The sequence below is a fragment of the Castor canadensis genome, chromosome 17 (genome assembly GCF_047511655.1).
Source record: "Castor canadensis chromosome 17, mCasCan1.hap1v2, whole genome shotgun sequence".
Taxonomy (NCBI): Eukaryota; Metazoa; Chordata; class Mammalia; order Rodentia; family Castoridae; genus Castor; species Castor canadensis.
Genome location: NC_133402.1, coordinates 62,263,491 through 62,286,058, shown reverse-complemented (window position 1 = coordinate 62,286,058; position 22,568 = coordinate 62,263,491). Strand labels below are relative to the sequence as shown.

The following is a 22,568-nucleotide window of genomic DNA, read 5'->3' as shown; positions in this document are numbered from 1 at the left end:
TATTTTTGTTATGTTCTGTGACAGTCTTGTTATGTAGCCCATGCTGGCTTCAAACTCTCAATCCTCTTGCCTCAACCTCTAAGAACTGGCATTACAGGTATGCACCACCATACCTGTCTTACTTTTATTTTCACAAATAATTTTTTATGTCACTCGTGTACTAATATGACTATGTGATAAAAAGATTTATAGTCCCTAAATTATCTTATGACTACTTCCATTGTATTATTATAAGTACTTATTCTGTACGTTCACAAATCTTGAAAGGTTTTCACAGTCTAGGTTTTTTTTTTATCTCAGTAATTTAAAAATGATTATGTAACTCAAAAGCATTCTTTAACTCTTCTAAAATTTTTGAGCTGGCAGAGTGACACAAGTGATAAAGCGCCTATCTAACAAGCACAAAACACTTAAGTTCAAACACCAGTACCACCAAAAAAAAAAAAAAAAAAAAACTTTTCCCTGTTTAAAAAATGAGAATACATTGCAAATAGCTATTGTGATAGTTATATAACACATAAAAGCCGTTAGCATTGCCCAACACTTTGTTAGTGCCAATATTTGATACAATTATGCTAAAATCATCTCACCAGTGTAAAAATAGAGAAAGCAGTAAAATCAATTACAAGTCATGAATAGAGGTAGACATTGGAAAGTGAGTAATTATCTTCAATCCATAAAGCCTATAGCAAACATGGTACACAGTTGAATTTCAATATTGTCCACCACAACCCTGACCCTGGCTCCCTTACACAGCAGTGTTGTGTCTGTGTAACTGTCTGCCACATCTAGCAGGAAGAATGACTCCCACAAAGGTGAACATGGACAGAAGTTTCTCAGAGACAAACAGTTGTTCTGAATAATTACATCTGAATTTATTCAGAATCAAAACCTGGAATGGATGCAGAGCCTATCTCTGTTTATGCTTCAGTGAATATTGGAATAACTAATCAATTAAAATTTTCAAAAACTATTAGAAACCAGTTATTTGTTGAAATGACAGATACAACCTGAAACAACAAAACAAGTTGTTTTTTTTTTTTTCATTTTTCTTTTATTATTCATATGTGCATACAAGGCTTGGTTCATTTCTCCCCCCTGCCCCCACCCCCTCCCTTACCACCCACTCCGCCCCCTCCCTCTCCCCCCCCCAATACCCAGCAGAAACTATTTTGCCCTTATTTCTAATTTTGTTGTAGAGAGAGTATAAGCAATAATAGGAAGGAGCAAGGGTTTTTGCTGGTTGAGATAAGGATAGCTATACAGGGCATTGACTCACATTGATTTCCTGTGCATGGGTGTTACCTTCTAGGTTAATTCTTTTTGATCTAACCTTTTCTCTAGTACCTGTTCCCCTTTTCCTATTGGCCTCAGTTGCTTTAAGGTATCTGCTTTAGTTTCTCTGCGTTAAGGGCAACAAATGCTAGCTAGTTTTTTAGGTGTCTTACCTATCCTCACCCCTTACTTGTATGCTCTTGCTTTTATCATGTGCTCATAGTCTAATCCCATTGTTGTGTTTGCCCTTGATCTAATGTCCACATATGAGGGAGAACATACGATTTTTGGTCTTTTGGGCCAGGCTAACCTCACTCAGAATGATGTTCTCCAATTCCATCCATTTACCAGCAAATGATAACATTTCATTCTTCTTCATGGCTGCATAGAATTCCATTGTGTATAGATACCACATTTTCTTAATCCATTCGTCAGTGGTGGGGCATCTTAGCTGTTTCCATAACTTGGCTATTGTGAATAGTGCCGCAATAAACATGGGTGTGCAGGTGCCTCTGGAGTATCCTGTGTCACAGTCTTTTGGGTATATCCCCAAGAGTGGTATTACTGGATCAAATGGTAGATCCATGTCTAGCTTTTTAAGTAGCCTCCAAATTTTTTTCCAGAGTGGTTGTACTAGTTTATATTCCCACCAACAGTGTAAGAGGGTTCCTTTTTCCCCGCATCCTCGCCAACACCTGTTGTTGGTGGTGTTGCTGATGATGGCTATTCTAACAGGGGTGAGGTGGAATCTTAGCGTGGCTTTAATTTGCATTTCCTTTATTGCTAGAGACGGTGAGCATTTTTTCATGTGTTTTCTGGCCATTTGAATTTCTTCTTTTGAGAAAGTTCTGTTTAGTTCACTTGCCCATTTCTTTATTGGTTCATTAGTTTTGGGAGAATTTAGTTTTTTAAGTTCCCTATATATTCTGGTTATCAGTCCTTTGTCTGATGTATAGTTGGCAAATATTTTCTCCCACTCTGTGGGTGTTCTCTTCAGTTTAGAGACCATTTCTTTTGATGAACAGAAGCCAAAACAAGTTTTTTAAAATAGTAATGCATAAAGATGGTCCCAATGTCAGAAACAGAAGCCGGTACTAATTCTTCACTGAGGTGTGCTTTTGTTCTGGTAGTGAGTTTGTTCATCATAACGAATGGGAACACTGAGAAGTTTCCAATCATCTCCATAGAAATGCCTTAAAGACTTCAGTTCAGAGCAACAAAAATATCCCACAGTACCGTGTACCTCTTGAGTGTAAGGTGGATTGCAAATGTCTGATTGAAACCAGAGCCTCAAAACTTACTAATTGTAAGCCAGGCGCCAGTGGCTTGTGCCTATAATCCTAGCTACTCAAGAGATAGAGATCAGGAGGATTGAGGTTTGAAGACAGTCCCAGTTTGCAAGACCTTATCTTGAAAAAACCCACCACAAAAAAAGGGCTGGTGGAGTGGCTCAAGCGGTAAAAATGCCTGCCTAGCAAATGTGAGGCCTTGAGTTCAAGCCCCAGTGCCACCAAAATAAATAACATAAAAAACTTACCAATTGTAAATCTACTCAAGAAAGCCATTTGCTTGTTCAAGTTTTACCTGCCGTGTAGTCATTAGTTGCTCAAGATTTAATTTTTGGTGACCAAATACTTATTTAAATTTTTCATCTTAATAATTTACAATTAGTTATAGTCATCTGAAACTTTTAATTGAAGTTTTAATAATTTTAGGTAATGCTAAGTAGTTCTTATATTCACTCCCTAGGAGGTTCATTTTTTTAAGCCTTTTTAGCAATTTTCTGCTTGGCCTTCTCTAAAACCATGCAATAATCTAAGGTATCATTTTCTTAATAGATGCATTCTTTTCTCTGTCTTCGTAGCATCTTATGTGAACAAGCCTCACAGTACTAATGAGTACCACAGTGTTGTATCTGTGGACAGTATGTGTTGGCCTGGCCAGCTCCCTCCTGTATCCACACCAGTAGCTGAACTTTCTCGAATGTGTTCCCTTGTGGGAATGCCTCAGCCAGACTTCTCCTTTCTAAGAACACCTCAGGTACAGTATACTACTATTCCACTTATGTTAGTTCTGTAACGGAGGCCAAATAAATTCGCTAAGAACCTCGGGTAGAAAACATGCAGTGGGCTGTTTACATTTCATGAAGAGCATAGATCCGTGCTGCTTACTTGGTAATTCCACTTGTATATAACCAGACCGTCAAAGAAACTGACAGAAAGGAACTTGGACAACAAGTATTTGCAGGTTCTCCAGACTAATGGAGCTAGGGCGCTCAGTCTAGAGCAACGGCTTTCCATGTTTTGGTCTGCAGAACTCTTTTGTTTTGTTTTGTTTTGTTTGAAAGAACCCAAACAACTTTTATTTACTTGTGTTACATCCATATTTATCATGTTAGAATTAAAACTGAGAATACCTTAAATGTTTCTCAGTTCATTTTTCTTAAAAATAAGTTTTCCAGCCTGCAGATGTAGCTCAGTAATAGATACTTGCCTAGCATGCCGTATACCTCAGTTCCATCCTTAGCGCCTCAGAAAAGAAAAGTTTTCCAAAAAAGAAAAAAAAATGAGTAGGGTGGCATTACTCTACATTCCCAAAATCTTTTCCACTTGTAATTTAATAGAAGAAGCTATTTTATTTCATATATACTTTTAACTGTTAATCTCTAATATGTGATTTCAGTAGAAATACATGGTCTCAGACAAATACATAGTTGCAAAACTAAGAGCATTTTAATAGCCTTTTCAGATAATTGTGGCTTTATTACTGTATTAAAATTTTTAAGTGTGCCAAGCAAGCTGCTGCCAAGTTCAAAACCCATTACTGCCAAAAAAAAACCTTCCCTACTCAGGAGGTAGAGATCAGGAGGATCCTGGTTCAAGGGTAGACCAGGCAAAAAGTTAGTGAGACTCCCATCTCAACAAACAAGCCAAGCATAGTGGGGCATACCTGTAACCCCAGCTAGGAGGAACGCAGTCTGCAGCCAGACATAGGCAAAAACCTGAGACCCTATCTGAAAAAATAACTAAAACAAAAAGAGTTGGGGGTGTAGCTCAAGTGATAGAGTCTTTACCTAGTACTCCTAGGAAGAAAAAAAAAAAAGGTAGCCTGGCTTGATGTCCCATGCTTGAAACCCCAACACTTAGAAGGGAAGATTAAGAGTTTGAGGCCAGCAAAACCCTGTCTCTAAATAAGTAAAAACTTAATAGTGGTGATTGAGTTCGTTTTTTTTGGCAGTACTAGGGTTTGAACTCAGGGCTTTGGGCTTGGTAGATTAATTGCAGTGTCAAATCTGGAATCTGAACTTTTGTCAGAATTCTGTATACTTAGAAGAAAGTGAGAAATGAGGAAAGGTAGTGAGAAAAAGGGCAAATAGCATCTTAATATAATCATAAAATAGTTTTCACTCGGTGACCTCATAAGAGTCCCAGGGACCCTCAAGGGGTCCCCAGACTGCATGTGAGACATACAAGCTATAAGACAGTGGTTTTATCCTCTTTACATCCAAGTGTTTATCAGAAACAGAGCAAGTATGTCTACTTTTATCACTTCTGTTCAGCATAGTACTGGAAGTTTAGCCAGAGCAATTAAGCAAGAAAAAGAAATATAAAACATCCAAATTAGAAAAGAAGTAAAATTTTATCTGTGTGTGCAGGTAGTATCTTATATGTAGAAAATCCATTAAAACAAAACTATATGAACTTATAAATGAATTCAGCAAAGTTGCAGAATACAGAACACACAAAAATCAGTTGCAGCAGTGTGGGGGGAGGGGCCTTATTCAAGGTATACTGTTCCCATGTATGGAATTGCCACAATGAAATCCCCTCGTGTTATTAATGTATGCTAATATTCATAAATGGAATTAAAAGTCATTTGTATTTCTATATACTAACTGAATAGCCAGAAAAGATAATTGAGAGAATTTTTACAATAACATTAAAAAGAATAAAATACTTAGGAATAAACTTAAGGAAGGAAACAAAAGACTCAGATGTCACATTACCCAAAGCAGCCTCGGTTCAGTGCAATCCCTATCCATCCCAAAGGAGGCCTGGAAACTTGACTTAAATGGTAGAGCGCTTGCATAGCAACTATGAGGTCTAGTTCAAAAGCTTAGAGTGAAACAGAGAGCCCAGAAATGACCCCTTGCATATAGGAGTTTTGACAAGATGCCACGACCATTCAGGGAAGGAAAGGCCATCCGCAAAAGAATGGGGTTAGACCCTTACCTTATGTTCCACCATATGTAAAAATTAACTCAAGCAAGGCATGATAGTACATGCCTGTAATCCCATCACTCGGGAGGCTAAAGCAGGAGGCTCAGTCTGGGCTACACAGTGAGACCTTTTCTCAAAACAAATTTAAAAATAGGATTACCGTATGATGCAGCAGTCCCACCTCAGGGTTCATGCCCAGAGAGCAGGGTCTTGAAGAGGATCCGTGCACTCAAATTCCCAACAGCATGGTCCCCAGTAGCCCATGTGGAAGGATTCATCAACGGTAAGCACTTCCCAATGGTGCAGTGCCACTCAGCCTTAAAAAGGAAGGAGATCCTGATGGCATGGGCATGAACCCACCCTCGGGACTTGTGCTGAGTGAAGTGAGCAATCAGGAAGAGACAAAACTCCCACCTTTGGGAGGCACGCAGAAGGAACAGTGGTCGTCATGGGTTGGGAGTTTGGTGGGCATAGAATTTCAGACTTACAAGATGAAAAACTTTCTGGAGACAGGCGGTAGCAATGGATGCCTAACGCCATTGTTAACGCTTGCACTATGAGTGACTACTTTTGAAAGAATGCAGCGTTGGGGCTCAAACCAGGTTTTCACATGTGCTACACAAGCTCAGTACTGCTGAGCTACATCCCAGCACCTGGAAAAAGAAAATACTTTTTTAAATCTGTGTAAAACAAAACATTTGATGTATAATGTGAAGAGCTGCATTTTAAATATAGATATAAAATTAGAACTTCTGAGTCTTTTGGCAATTGATTCACATTAGCAAACTGCTTATTAGAGAATGGTATAAAGTGTGAGTCACTGAACTATTTCTGTAAAGGGTAGAATGTGAGTAGGTTAAGCCTGTGAGCCATGTGGCCCTTGTCAGAACTTCTCAGCTCTACAGTTGCAGTGTGGAAGCAGCCATGTGCAATTCATTAACAAGAAATATGGAAAGCAGGCATCTGGCTCACCCCCTATAATCCTAGCTACTTGAGAGGCTGAGATTGGTAGGATCGCAGTTCCTGGCCAGCCCAGGCCAAAAATAAATAAATTTGCAAGTTGCCCTCTCAGTAGATAAGAGCTGGGCATGGTGTTACGTGCCTGCCACCCCAGTTACTTAGGGAAGCACAGACAGGATTGCAGTATAGGCTAGCCTGAGCAAAATGGAATGCCCTGTCTCCAAAACTAGAACAAAAAGAACTGGAAGCATGGCCCAAGCAGTAGAATACCTGCCTAGCAAGCACAAGGCCAAATTCAAATTCCAGTACCGCCAAATGAGTGAGTGATTAAGCAAATAAGTAAATTTAAAAAATTTTTCCATGGAAAAACTCAAATAGTCCTTTATTGGCTCTCTGAAATCATTTTAACAGAATGTGAAGTGACATTATTCATCTTGTTTAGACTAAGCTTTGGGACAGGAAGTTGAATTGCTACACAGATAATTTCATAGATAATTCTTTTTTTTTTCTTTTTGTAGACAATGACAGTTTGCCAGGTGAAGTTATCTAACGGCTTGCTGGTACACGGGCCTCAGTGCCACTCTGAAAATGAGGCCAAAGAGAAAGCAGCACTGTTTGCTTTACAGCAGTTGGTAAGGACCGTCCATGACTTCTCTGTTACATCTTTAATTAGTCTCTGCAGAAACCTTTTGTTGCATTATCTTACAATGGTTAAATCCTTCCACAGGGATCCTTAGGTGGAAATTTTCCTTTCCCTCCACCAATATTTCCAAATTATTCTCCTGCTGTATCACCTGGAACCATTCCTCCCGTTTTCCCCCAACCTGCTGGTAAGATGTTTTGCTTTTCTAAGTACTATCATTAGGTTGTTGTTTTTGCTGAGTTCTCTTAGAAAGCATTTTTCTCAAAAGGATCAGGAAATTCACTCAAATGTCTAGGAATAGGAAGAATGAGCCTGAAACTAGAGCCTGCAAACTTGTACAGAAGCCATTCACCCCTATGTCCTGCAGCCTTCCTAAATTGCAAGGTGGTCTGTGTAGTGGGCAGGCCTCGTTCCCCAGTCGTGAACACACAGGGAGACCTGCTGAAACTTCAGGAACCAGAAAGGAGAATGATGGAGGGGTGAATTCAACTATGATACGTTGTAAGAGCTTCTGTAAATACCACAACATACCCCCAGTACAGCAATAATATGATAATAACAAATAAGACATAACAATAAACAAATAAATGGAAAACAGGAAAAAACAGGTTAAAAAAACCATCATGCAGCAGCTTCTTTGGGACTCCATTTTCTTATTTATAGTAGTCTGCCCAGGATCTCTTTGAGACTAACATTTTTTAACTCTGTGATCCTAAGCCTTAAATTCATTAGACTTTTTTTTTAATCACCCGGCCTTTTTCTTTACTTAATCATCATCATCTTAAAGCTCATAATGTATTTAACCTGGAAAATTATTTTCCTGTGACCACCATGCGGCAGGTATTATCTGAGGAACTCTCCATATCTCATCCTTACTGTAAACATTACAAGAGTTACTACTGCTGCCGGGGCTGGCCGTGTTGCTCAGTGGTGAAGCACTGCACTAGCATGAATGCTGCCCTGGTTCATATCCCCAGTACTAAAAAATGAGTGAACAAATGATGGAAGTGATGCAAGCCAAACAGATGTAAATTTCACCATGGGCAAATGGTTTGGGCAAGGAGAAGCTAGAATAATAGGTGTAAGGCTTGTTTTGGATATTTGTGACATAGGGTCTCACTTTTATGCCTTGCCTGGTCTTCAGTCCTCCAATTTGTTCTTCCCTGAGTAGTTGGAGTGACAGGCATTCACCACCATGCTCAGACATTAGTTGAGATGGGGTCTCAAGAACGTTTTATTTTTGCTTTTTCACTTTTTTTGTTGTTTTGTTGTTGTTGTTGTTTTGCAGTACTGGGGCTTAAACTCAAGGCCTACACCTTGAGCTACTTCACCAGCCCTTTTTTGTGAAGGTTTTTTTCAAGATAGGGCCTCATGAACTATTTGTCTGGACTGGTTTCAAATGGCGATCCTCCTGATCTCTGCCTCCTGAGTAGCTAGGATTACAGGCATGAGCCACCGGTGCCCGGCACCTTTTCACTTTTAAAAATGAATCCAGTAATCATGTATAAATTAATTATAAGTAATTGATATGTGTACAATGCCTAGAAAATTGCCAGCAAACTTCTCTAAAAAATTATCTATCTCATAAGAACATGTTATCTTAAAGGAGTGATTATTTTCCCCATGCATTGTTTTTTTATAGCTTGATAATTTTACCCCTTTACATGTTTATTATTTTTTTCACACCTGCTATGAATTTTAGAGTTATTACTTTTGGTTTTGTAGTAGGCATTGTTGAAATAATATGAACGTCTAAAAACCAAGACATTTGAATGTTAAACAGGAGAGAGTAACTCAAGCATCAAATTAACACTTTAAAGTTATTTTATAAATTTTCATGTCATGCTGTAATAATTTCTGTTTATGATATACAAAATCCTAAAGGAAAAACTAAAGAGAAATTAGGTATGGTGGCACACTGCAGCACTCAGGAGGCTGAGACAGTAGGATCATGGGTTCAACGCCTGCCTAGGAAGACCCTGTCTCATAAAAAGAAAAATTGGAGAAAATATATTTATTTATAACAGTGATTTGTTGGGGGACCTATGGGGGTGACTAATGAATAAGAGTAACATAGCGTCTTTTATTGGGGAGCAGCTGGGGATCGAACCAGGCTAATGCATTAAGCATTCCTCTCCCACCTAGCTGAACCCCAACCGCCACTGAATCTTTTAAATAGATCTTCTTAACATCATGACTTCCACTGAAGTTGCTTGAGCAAATGTTCCACCATGCTACACCGTGGTCTGTCTGCATACGAATCACCAGGGAGCTTGTTAACAACTGAGTCCTCAGACCCTCGCCAGTTTAACTCAGTCTAGGTGTCACAAGCTCCCCAAGTGCCTCAGATAAACACATCAGGTTTAGGAGTCATTGTTTCAATATGTTTCTAAAAAGAAAAAAAAAAGGACCAAAAAAAAAAATTCCTTCAATTACAAATACCAGAATAGAAAAAAGAAAGATTCTGCATGTCCTGTGAAAGTGATCAGATGTGAGGACTTCAGCTTTAGTCACCGTCAAAGCAACTTAGCATTTGGGGTTAGGTGAGAGCCTTAAGAGTCCTCTCTTTGTGCCCAGGCTTTTCTCTCCAGGAGTAGTTTCAGGACCCTTTTTCATGTTTACAAATATTCCTGAAGCTTCTACGAGCATTTGCTACTGTTGGCCTTTGAAGGCCAGCATAATTAAGTCCCTTTCTGCGAATAGTTCACAGTCCTGACAAGGGGCCCTATGACTGATGGTATAAATGAGAGTAGTTTCAGTGTAAGTGAAGTGAAGTGGGGACCTTCGTCAAAGGGGGGTGCCAAAATAAAAGCTGGCAGGAAAAGGAATTACATTTCTGGGCTTTGATTTTACTAAGAGACAGATATTTTGTGGTTTTCAGCGGCTAATCTGATGCCTTCGTCATCTCACCTCTTTGGTTCAATGCCATGGAGACTGCCAGTGCCTGTTCCTGGGAAGCCCTTCCGTCCACCATTCCCTGGGACCATGCCCGAGGCTGGAGGAATGGCAGCTGGCGTGCACAGTCAGTTCATACCTCTACAGGTGAGGCCTGGAAGGAAAGTGGCTTGTACAGGAAATTACCCCTCCTGATGTTCACAAGACTGTTGGTAAAATGTGCTTATTCAGTGTGTTTATCAGTGCCAAGTAGACACCTGTGCTGGTCTAGACACCGAGGGCGGAGTGCAAGCACACGGGACTTGGTCTAACTAGTAATAGCAGTTGTAGCAGGAGTGATGCACCGTGACTGGAAGTCTTAATATTTAATTTATGAAGATTTTTTAAATATTTTGTTGCAACAAAATTCTTGGAATATTGAAGTCTGATTTGTAGATTGTAAGTGGAAGTCAGATGTCAGCATAATTGATATATATGAGCAACATGGTTTATGGTCTTTTCTGGCACAAACTTTAAAAAAAACAAAACCCTATATTGTGAACTAATGATGCTTTTATTCCTTAAAGGTTACCAAAAAAAGAGTGGCAAACAAAAAAACCTTTGAGAGTAAGGAGGCCCAGAGTCCTCAAGCCACCACACTTCAGACTGGCCGGCCAGGGTCTTCTGAGGCCACCAAAGAGACTCCCCAGGAAAGTCCCGCCGCCTCTCAGCCCCCTCAGGTGGCACAGCCTGTGTCTGCTCAGACTGAATCTGCCCCCCAGGGCCACAGCACGGCTTCCCAGAAGTCAACGTCAAGCTCTTCTTCAAGAAGAAAATCCAGGAAACTGGCCGTCAATTTTAGTGTCTCCAAACCTTCTGAATAAATTCAGAATTGAGAATTAAATCAATTTCTTTCCATCCACCTTTTTATGCATCTATACCTGTCTCATAAATGTACTATTTTAAAATTATATGTTTAAATTGAATATTTTTTATCTTTATGTTGTCAGGCACTTTTCATGCTATTTAAAAGACTGTATCAAATTGTGCACTTTAACCATGTGCAATTTGTTGTACGTCAATTATACCTCAATAAAGCTGTAAAAAAGAAAAGACTAAATTAAAGCTAGTGTTAAAATAACTACCAGCGGGCTGAGTACTCTGATGTGCTCCTCGCCAGAGGCCTTCAGCTCTGAGTCAGACATGGTGTCAGCAATAACAATGAACTTTTTTTACGCTCTCATTGAGGGATAATTAAGAGGAGCATGAAAGCTGAGCTTCAAGTGTGATTTGCCAAGTGTGGATTTTATTTTTTCTAACAATGTGACATAATCATGCGGGCAGGCCCTTACTGGGCAGACAGTGGCTTGTGTCTGCCGCCTGAGGCCCTGGACCTGCTAGGAGGTGACCGTGCTGGTAGTGGTGTGGCCACTTCTGCTGTTTCAAATTTTGTACCAAAGCAACTTTACAGTGCTGATCACAATGCTTTATCTAACTGCTTAGAACTGGAGCTAGCCATTTAGATTTCCATAAGTACAGTTTTTTAGATCATCCAAAAACCAGCAGAGTGATTTCTAATAAAATTAAGTTCCAAAAGTGACAGGGTACATGATTACAAATTAATCTTCTGATAGCATCGTGTAACTAAATGGTGGTGTTGTTTTGTATAGCTTTTATCTGCGTACTGAGCATATGCGAGAGCTCACTGTTGGGCGCTGTGTAGTGCTTCCTGGAGCTGATGAAATTCTAACCTTTTAAATTCCAAGGTTAGCTAAAACAGACACAGTCGTCGGTTTGTAGTGTGCCTCACTTGCTGCCTGTCTCACCTAGTTCTGTTTTAGCTTTATGCTGTTCTCAATAATGCTGCATTTTGTCCTTGCATGTCATGCGTGAGCGTGAGTTGTTCAGACTATCGAGATTATTTACGATTTATGAAGACTTCTCAGTGGTACCAGGGCCTGAGTTTATATATGTATATATATATTTATCCTTTAGTTTTTGTGATATGATTATATTTTTAAAGAAGAAAATTATCATAATTTTTTAAAAGTAGGAGCCACAGTCTTTATACGGAGCTGCTTATTATTATATCTGATTTCATTCAGCCCATTGAACACTGCCATGAGTCTTAAGGTCGTCTGTTCATTTTTTAAAATGCTGGTTTGAACTAATGAATTCCTTCCTCTTCCTGCTGATTTCAGCTTCTCTAAACGTTTGCGGGACATTCAGAGACTAGTAGTGCCTTTAGTGTAAAAGATAAACATTCTCCATCTTCATTTATGAGTCACGTGAGTTCCTGTGATTTTATTTTCTATGACTCTCCTAGGTTTAGATGTGTCGCAGCATTTCCCTGTCTCTCTACCTGTCAGGATACCAAAGATGAGGCTAAGTAACTCAGTGTTTATCTTACTGCCTCATCAGCTTTCCACTTTAAGAGCTAGCATCTATTATGGAATACACACAAACAGTGACATTGAGACAATAATGTTATGTCAACCTCTTCCTAAATTGAAGTGTGTGATACTTGTCAGCTTCCTTCAGCCCACCCTTCAGCTCTCAGGAGCTGCCTCTCTGTCTTAAGTGTGTGCAGTGAGCCTGTGCGGGCCTCCAGGGAGGAAGCACGCCAGGAAGCGTGCTGTTATCCCCTGTAAAAGGCATAAGGTCAAGATTGAGGAGAGATTGGCTGGATAACGAGGGGTCAGGTGTTCCACTTGTGGTCCTCTTCCAAATGTGGTGTGGCTGGGATCAGTGATACAGGTGTCCTCTGGAGGATGAGGCTATGACTGTTTTCCTGCAGGATAGTCTCAGTGAGACCAGATCCACCGCCATTCATGCCCGGGTGGGGTCTGCTGCATCTGAGAAATAGCTGGGAAACTGGAGTTTTCCTTTTAGTTGTGACAGACTGATACCACTCTCAGATGTCACAGTGCTCCTTCAGCTGTTGTAGAAATGGTGGCGCGTGCGCATGGAACAAATCTCCAGATCACTTCATGTTTCCACAGAGCTAGAGACTTCAGTCTTTAAAACTTTCCTCTCCTCACTGAAGCCTTTGTAAATATTCTCGTTCAACAAGTCTTTTGTTCTTTTATTTCTTAGCAAATGAAGAGAATTTTGAAAAGCGATAGTTCCAGTCGTCATTCCTTTTCACATTTCCTGCATTACCTGGTCATTCCTCAGCTTCATAACTTAACCAATAAAATGTTTTAATTGACTTAAACATAACACAGAGTACAGTCTTAAACATCTAAGATTCAGCTGCTTAAAAAATAATTTCACCTCTACTGAACCTTAGTTTCAATTTAAGATTTTCTTTAGTCGGGTTTGGTGGCTCATGCCTATAATCCTAGCACTTGGGAGGCTGAGACAAGAAGATGGTGAGTTCAAGGCCAGCCTAGGCTACACAGTGAGATCCTGTCTAGAAAAAAACATTTTCCTTGCTTTTCAAAGGAGTAAGTAATGAAGATTGGATACTTTTTCCTCCTGGTAGAAGGAAAGAGCTATTGTTGTGGTTCTTGTGTGTTTCATTTTCTATGATCAGGTATTTGCTTTTGGTTTTAGACTAATCTAGGTTGTTTGTTTTAAGGAGAGGATGTCCGGAAGGGAGGCAGCTGAAAGAAGGGAAACAGTTATAAGACATCCAATGTCATTTCCAGACTGCAGTGCCCCTTTCTTGCTCAAGGACATAGGTAAGCTGGAGGGTCTCCTTTTCACTCACTCTTTAACAATCTTGAGTTTATATTCACAAATCCTAGCTTTGCACCCTGGCTGTCTGGCTTTACCTTGTACAAGACAGAATGCAGCTCTCCCCGAAGTCGGTTCTAACATGCTTCTTCCCTTGATTCAGAAAGTCATCTTCAGTGACCGGGTGTCACTTCCCAGCTTGTTGTATTTCTTAGTACCATCTTGCTTCTAAATTGTTTTACAGTTGGAAAAGAATATAGTACAAATTACTGCAAAAGCTATTCTCTGATTTTTAAAAAGTATCACAGAAGTTCATTGACAGTTTGTAGAGAAAGTGCCAATTCTCAGTCTTACATACATTTTATATCGGTAAAGCAGTCATGCAGGCACTCCCTCTGCTGGTCAGAATAAAGCTTAAAATTCTAGAGATGAGAGTTTTTCAGCCTGACTTCATTCCTCCCATCAACACTTCTCTGTCTTCTGCCAGTCCAGGCTGAGCGCACCAGGTCTCCAGCACCAGGCAGAGCAGACGAGCTGGCCTAACGATAACTCAGGCACCTGGGTCCTTCTTCAGGAAGGGAAGAGAGGTGTGCATGAAGTAGGTCGAGGAGTCAGGAGTGTCCCCAGTCCATGGCTGCTGTCTGTGTGTGTGTGTGTGTGTGTCCGTGAACCAGTAGCAACTAGCGCCTGCTGACGAGTGTGTCAACTCACTCAAGTGCAGTTTGTGAAGGCGACTGTTTACCAATAGACGGCGCTGCTTACATGGTTAAATCTGTTTCCAGCTGTTGACCTGTTGCTGTTACCTCAGCAGTCGCCATACTGTTAAATTGGCCAGGCAAATAATTACACTGCTGTAGCTGGTTAGTCATTTGAAGCCAAGTTCTCATACCGTTTCTCATGGAGTAGCAGGAGTGAAGATCTGGTCTGTAGTTTGCTTTAAGCTCTTTCTTTTCTTTTGTATTTTGAGACAGGGTCTTGCTTTGTGGCCCAGACTGGCCTCGAATTTGCAATCCTCCTGCCTCCTCAGCCTCCAGGCTGGGACTGTGGGCATGTGCCACCATGCCTGACGCTTTAAGCTCGTTTATTTCTGTCTTTACAGTTAAGGGTCTTTGTGTTTGTGCTTTTGAATTTTTTTTTTTTTTTTGGCCTGAAGTATCTTATATTTCCTTTTGCCTCTATCCAATTGCTTGAATGTTTCCATTTACTTAAATACAGAAGTAATAGTTGTGTGATGTGTTATTGAAGTGTTCAACATTTTATTCATTTAAACAATAGAATAGTGTGTAATTTCATAAATATATACAAATATATTGATTCATTTCTTTTCTCACATACCTGTTTTCTAAGTAACTGGAATTTTTCATTAGATCTTATACAGAGCAGTATTTTATTAAAATTCAAAAAGGGAACTTTTATGTGCTCATTTTGTAATTTTGTTTTTTAAATATCTTTGCATTGCCTGCCAATTAAAGTGTTTTAAACCTGCATTGAGTGGACGCCAAGTGGATTCTTGTGTTGTACATTTGTAAATTTATAGCATGAAGTTCACCTCAAAATGCTGTGCAGACGGATTTTAAAACATAAGTTTCTGAAAGATTTAAGCGTGTTCAATGCTCTATGGATTTTAATTAAAGACTTAAGAGTGATTTCATAAGCTGTTTGTGCTTGTGTGATTGCATTAATATCAAAAGTAGAAACATAATTTTCACTTGAATTCCATATCCTTTGGTTTTGGTTTTGGTTCGTGTCAGCATCTCTCTACAGCCCAGGATGGCCTCAAAAATCAAGATCCTCCTGCCTCCTATTCACAATAGCCAAGTTATGGAAACAGCCAAGATGCCCCACCACTGATGAATGGATTAAGAAAATGTGGTATCTATACACAATGGAATTCTATGCAGCCATGAAGAAGAACGAAATGTTATCATTCGCTGGTAAATGGATGGAATTGGAGAACATCATTCTGAGTGAGGTTAGCCTGGCCCAAAAGACCAAAAATCGTATGTTCTCCCTCATATGTGGACATTAGATCAAGGGCAAACACAACAAGGGGATTGGACTATGAGCACATGATAAAAGCGAGAGCACACAAGGGAGGGGTGAGGATAGGTAAGACACCTAAAAAACTAGCTAGCATTTGTTGCCCTCAATGCAGAGAAACTAAAGCAGATACCTTAAAGCAACTGAGGCCAATAGGAAAAGGGGAACAGGAACTAGAGAAAAGGTGAGATCAAAAAGAATTAACCTAGAAGGTAACACACACCCACAGGAAATTAATGTGAGTCAATGCCCTGTATAGCTATCCTTATCTCAACCAGCAAAAACCCTTGTCCCTTCCTGTTATTGCTTATACTCTCTCTACAACAAAATTAGAAATAAGGGCAAAATAGTTTCTGCTGGGTATTTAGGGGGTGGGGGGGAGAGGGAGGGGGGCGGAGTGGGTGGTAAGGGAGGGGGTGGGGGCAGGGGTGAGAAATGACCCAAGCCTTGTATGCACATACGAATAATAAAAGAAAAATGAAAAAAAAAATAAAATTAAAAAAAAAAAAGATCCTCCTGCCTCAGTCTCCAGAATGCTGGGATTACAGGCATGAACCACTACACCAGGCCCTCCATATCCTTTTTGTCTTGATTCCGAATCATTTCCAGGGAACCTAGATGGCAAGGTTGGTTGGAACACCTGATTATGGATTTGAGTGGCTGTGGGTCAGCTCTGAGCACCTTGCTAGTCATTTCCCCCCTTGAAAATCAAAACCCACATAAAGTAGCATATGAAGACAGTTTTAAGAGTACAGGGCAATCTCAGAGAATCACATCCAGAAAGTACAGTCAGGCCCTGGGGACATGACCCTCAGTTCACTCTGTCTCCTCCCGTGGGGCCGTGAGGTGTCCTCTGTAGATCACTTAATCAGTCTAGTGGAGCAGGAGGGAAGTCACGTGCAGAGGGGCTGCCCCTCTTGAGCTGCTGGTAGACAACTTGTAGAATGGCCTCTAGCCACTCCCCAGCTCTTTGTGGCTGTAGTTACTTTTCAGATAGGGTCTTGGGCTTTTTCTCCTGGCTGCCCTTGCTAGGTGATCATCCTACCTATGCCTCCCACGTAGTTGGGATTACAGGTGTGAGCCACCACACCCTCTTAGGGTAGACTCTTAGACAGCTGCCCTTGAGCCTGCATTCTCCAAGTCATCCTAGGTTTTACATCAAAGGTCTGCAGAACAGCTTTGGCTAATGTTAGTAAAGCACCTGAGGTCAGCTCAACCTCTTCAACTTGAAAGACAATCGCCTTTAGAATTTTCCAGTGCTTTGTGGAGCCAGTGATCCCTATAGCCCCAAGTCTTAACTCTGTTTCAAGAGTGCCTAAATACAAAGTTTTTGCTTATTTATTTTTTGGTAGTACTGGGGTTTGAACTCAGGGCCTTGCACTTGCTAGGCAGATGCTCTACCACTTGAGCCACACCCCAGCCCTTATTAGTTGACTTTTCATCACTTCCTGGGGACGTAGCTCAGTGGCACAGTACTTGCCTGGCATTGTGTGAGACCCCGCAGGTTTGATCTCCAGCACTACAAAATGAAAATGATCTTTTTAAGTAAGCTGGCATAATTTCCGGGACTTCTGGCAGGGAATTGTCCTCTTTCTCTCTGCTGATGGATCCTGTTTTCTTTCCTGGGGGTGACTGTGTGGGGCTCAGACACTAATCACTGCTCACAGAATTTGGCCATTCCTCTCTGGAAAGAAGAAACCACTACTGGTGACAAGAGTCCTCGTGAGAGGATCTGAGAGGGGGCTGTGAAGCCCAAATTAGACGTCCGAGCCAAAACTGTGTGGAGCACAGCTCCTGGGAATGTGACCCCCAGAGCCATCTGCACACATGGCCACAAGCATGCTGAGATGGGATGATTTACTCCTGCAGATTTTGTGGTCTTTATGTATTTTGTCGCTTTTTTTAGGGCATGCTGGGGAAGGAATGCAGGGCCATGTTAGCCTGTGCTCTGGCACTGAGCTACACCCTAGCCCCCTAGTTTTTTAAAAAACTAGCATCTACTGTCACATATATATTTCCTGAATATCTCTCTCTTTCTCTCTCTGTATGTGTGTGTGTGTCTTTCTCTCTCTCTCTCTCTCTCTCTCTCTCTCTCTCTCTCTCTCTCTCTCTCTCTCTCTCTCCCCTCTCCAAGCTCAACAGCTGAGTCAGTGGTGAGCAGAGCCTTACCCAGCATCTCGAGGGTGCCGGGCCGATTTCCCACGTGCGGTTCCCGGAGACAATAGATGAAGTAAGTCTCAGTTTTGTTATTTTTTTAATTTGCCTGAAATGTCGTCATGTGGTATTTCAACTTACTAGTAGCACATTTTCTGGGCAGTCATGATGACCGTCCTTAAGTCCTTGATCTCACCTCTCGCACACCCAGTGCACCCATTGGGTCTTAACCCAGTGCACTGTCATCTCTCCTCTCTGCCCTCTTGTTTCATCTTCACAGTTAGTACCTCAGTGCAGGTCCTCTGCCTCTCATAGTTGGACCACTACCACTGGGTAGTATGCATACCTGTAATCATAGCTCCCTGGGAGGCTGAAGCAGAAGGATCACAAATTCAAGGACAAGTGTAGGCAACTTAGACCCTGTCCCAAAAAAAATATTTTTTTTAATGGCTGGGGATGCAGCTCCGTAGTAGAGTGCTTGCCTAGACATGTGAGGTCCTGAGTTCAATCCCCAGCACCTCAACAGTAAAAACTAGTCTGTTTTCCCTGTGCCAGTCTTAGACAGCTCCAGTCAACAGAAATAGCAGAAATAGTATTTGGAGACCAGGTGGTTTATAAGCACTGTCACTAACACTTGTCATTGTGAGCCATTATTACTTGCTTCTATCTATGGGTGACAGGGAGCTGGAGATCACACAAACAATGAATAACAAGGCAGGATCAGTCCACGTGTGCTGATTGCCCAGCCAGTGGTGCAGTTACCAGAAAGCTGGCTGTCCCCTCATCACCCCTGGCTCAGAACACCTCAGGAACACCTGCTGCCAGTCACAGCATTTCTAATTTTTCAAAGGAAGGGAAGCAATGTGTCTTAATGACCATGATGAAGGCACCAGACGAGTGCCCACCTGCAGTGTCACAGACAATCCGCAGAGACGACTTCCCATCACTTAGTGTAACTGGATGCTTTCGGTGCTGTGTGAGGTCTCTTCCAACCAGACGGACTCCTCTGCTACCCTCCGACAGCCCCGTGCTCACTGGTCCTTTCCTGCTGCCCCTGCCATGTCCACATGCCACAACCCCAGGCCCTGCTCCGTCCCACTGTCATCTGTCAGTGTGCCTTCCCTGCATTCCACAACACACTGTGACAACAAAGTTCACAGAAACACCTAGTCATGTATTAACTCCAGCAAAAATAGAAACATTTTGCAAAAAAGTAAAACAGTAACACTGTATGCCCAGCAGATGGCACCAGGAGAGTTTAATAATAATTTTGGAAGTGTAGTCAGATTTAAGATAATTTTTTTAAAAGACCAATGTACATGGAGCTATTACATTTACAAGCCTGACAAAGCAAAGACAGCAGGCCATTACTGGATCCCAGAGAGACTGACTGTTCTGTAGAGAAGGCTGCCTGATGGCAGCTGTGACATTAACTTGGTTGTCAACACCACTGCATTAAGATTGGCCTGGGAGGGCTGGGGGCATGGCTCAAGTGGTAGAGCACTTGCCAGTCAAGCACCAGCCCCTGAGTTCAAATTCCAGTACCACAGAAAAGAAAGTGCCTGTGAGCACACTCAGGGAGTGCCTGTGAGGGCATTTCCAGAGAGGATTGCCTAAGTGGGGAAGACCCATCCCCTCAGCTGGGGCCCCAGATAGGGAACAGGAAGCAGCCAGGGGCATCAGCCATTTTCTCTCTCTGCTTTCTGGACACCATTTGCTGCTTTGCTCTACCACCCATAGAGGACTGAAATTCCTGAAACCATAGCCAAGATAAATGTCTCTTTTAAGTTCTCTCACTCATTCTGTCACAGTGACAAAAAAAGACCACCCCTGGCCCTCATAAGACCTGTGTCCATCTCATAATACAAAACACACGAAGTCTATCTCCAAGAGCCGCACAATCTTAACAGTTCCAACGCGGTTCAAAAGTCCAAGTTCAAAGTCTCCTCTGAGACTCCAGGCAAACTCTTACGAGTGAGCCCCTGTCATTTTTTTTTTTTAATTGCTAGAATGTGGCTCGAGTGGTAAAGCACCTGCTTAGTAAGCATGAGGCCCTTACTTCAAAAATGTCTTTTCACTTAAATACTTCCAACATTCAATGACACAGAGTAAACATTCCCATACTAAAAGTTAGGAATGGGGGCACAAAAAGGAGGGAAGAGACCAAAACAAGATGAAACCCAAACAACACAAAACCCAGTAGGGCAGACATTAAATTCTATAGATATCCAAGGCACAGGTTGGCTTGGTGTGAGCTCCAGAGGACTTGGGTAGCCCTGTCCCTATGGCTTTGCCATTTGCAGTTCACAGAGCCTCTGTCTTGAATTGGCTGTGCTCACTGCCTCTAGCTTTCCTTACCAGGCATTCCATGAACTCGACACTCCCAACCTCCTGGGGTCTCCACTGCACCACTGGCTTCATTCTCACAGCTTCATGCACCATCCTGTCAGGGACTGCCTGCAGGGATTCCAGCCCTGCTACTCATTGCCTGGCCTCCTAGGCTTTCCTTTGAAATCTAGGTGGAACCCTCCTGATACCATAACTTTTGCACTCTGTATGTCTTCAAAACCAGTTTCATAGCTGGACCATCCGTGATGGCTCAAACCTATAATTGTAGTTGCTTTGGAGGCTGAGATTGGGACTATCATGTTCCAGGCCAGCCTGGGCAGAAATTTCTTGAGACCCAATCACAAGCAATAGCTGAGTGCAGTGTCCCAAGGTACATGGGAGGCTGAGATCGGGAGGATCAAGGTTCCAAGATAGCCCACGGTGGGAAGTGGAGTTCATGAAACCCCATCTCAATGGAAAAAAGCCGGGCATGGTGGCACACAATGTCATCCCAGTTATGACATTGGTGGTTCAGGCTGGCCTAGGCAAAAAAAAAGATCCTGTGTATCTCCAAAATAACCAGAGCAAATAGGACTGGAGGTGTGGCTCAAGTGGTAGAGTACCTGCCTAGCAAGCACAAAGCCCTGAGTTCAAACCCCACCAAAAATGAAAAAACAGAAAACTCAGCATGACATGGATAAAGACAAGGTCTGCTGCCAACATTCCCAATCTCTGGGCCTCTGTGACCATGGCTGGTATGTACACAGTGCTCCTGCAGTCTTCTTTCTTTCTCAAAGCAAAATATTTCAATCAAGTTCAAACCTTTACTCTCTTGATCCTACCTGCAGTGGGGTTCCCCCACTTCCTCAAGCCCTCACTGTCCTGATGCAAAGTAACTGGCTTTGTTTTAAGGTCCCTCCACTCTTTATTAACCAAGCTCTTCTTATTGGCAACTTTAAATTCTCACAGCCTGCATGAGCTTGTTCTAGAACCCTAACTGGGAGCTACGGGAGACTGAGAAAGGACAAAAGGCAAACATGCAAAATCTGGGATCAGGTGGCCTGGGCGCTCTGGTGGAGACACAGAACAACCTCCACCACCTCCAGCAAGTTTATTATATACAGCGGCAAGCCCAGAAGTAGAGCAGCAGTTCTTGGGGGGGCCTGACATTGTAGTTATCGGGAACAGGAGGAAGCTGCCATTGCTACTCTCTGGATGTAAACATCTTAGGAAAAGAGTTGTGCTTCATTCTGCCCTCGCCTCCTTCTGCAGCTGGGGGCTGTGTCAATCCAGCCTGCAGACATGGCAGTGCTTATGTCAAGTTCTCACAGGCTTCTCATACTGCACTCTCCACATTAAATGTGTTTCTTTTCTGGTCAAACTTCAAACTTTTCAAGTTTTTCTGATCTGTCTTTGGCTCCCAGTTCTTACTATAAATCTGACAAAAGCAGCAGGCAATACTCATGCCATCATCTGAATGCTGGGCTACCTTGACATTCCCTCCTCCAGTCTGTTGCCTTTAAACTCAGCCTCACACAAAGTCTCAGGGCACGAGCAAAACGCTAGAGCCCTTCTTCCCATTTGAAGTGAAGTGAGCATGGAATTTTCTCTGTGTGTTCCTATTCTGGGCTTCTGAGCACCCATCACAATCACCCGTGAAGCTCTGCGTGCAGCGTTTCATGACTTCCCTATCCTGAATCTCCAAACTTTTTCAAATTCCTCCCAAAAAACACTTCTGAAGTCTCCTCAATCACTCAGTTGGATAGCCACAGCTATGAGCCCACTTCTCTGGTATCAATTTTCTGTGTCATCAGACTTTTGCCAGTATGACAAATACCTGAAGGAAACCATTCAAAGGAGGAAAGACTAATTTTGGCTCATGGATTCAGAGGTTTCAGTCCATCATGGTGGAGGATGTGGTGGAACGGAGAGGCTCAACTCACCACAGCCAGGAAGCAGGCAGGGAGAGACACCTGGAATAATAGGCGTTCTCCTTTTTTTCCTTTTATTGCTTCCTTGCCCCCAGCCAAGGGAAGGACGCTGTCCGCACTCAAGGAATCCTCTGGAAATACCTTCACAGACACACCCAGAGTGTACTCCATTAATCTCCTAGATGGTCATCCACCCAACCAAGCTGAAAGTTAGTATTTATCTTCACAATAAAGTAGACTAAAATAAGAAATTGAACCACAGGATATCTTGGGTCCTCAGCAGTCCTAACAGCCTGTTCCTCATGGTCTATCTGTGGGAAAAGTTACATTTGATCCTTACAACCTCCACTCAACAATGACTCAGATTAAAAACTATAAACTAGATATTTTTACAGTCTCCAACTATCCCTCCATGGATGATTTATTAAATACAAGGGGATTTAATAATTCCCTTGTTATTTT

General features: G+C 42.0%; 1 protein-coding gene across 2 annotated transcripts in view; it reads left to right on the top strand.

Moving 5' to 3' along the window:
* Nucleotides 1–15,307, top strand: part of Xrn1 (5'-3' exoribonuclease 1) — a 101,742-nt gene extending 86,435 nt beyond the window's left edge. For both annotated transcript variants that reach the window (XM_074059642.1, XM_074059641.1), the window contains 5 exons: nt 3,140–3,315; nt 6,974–7,087; nt 7,183–7,285; nt 9,980–10,140; nt 10,560–15,307. In XM_074059642.1, coding sequence (XP_073915743.1) covers nt 3,140–3,315; nt 6,974–7,087; nt 7,183–7,285; nt 9,980–10,140; nt 10,560–10,856 — 851 coding nt within the window. In that variant the 3' untranslated portion in view covers nt 10,857–15,307. The remainder of the gene's footprint in view (nt 1–3,139; nt 3,316–6,973; nt 7,088–7,182; nt 7,286–9,979; nt 10,141–10,559) is intronic.
* Nucleotides 15,308–22,568: the final 7,261 nt, after the last annotated feature.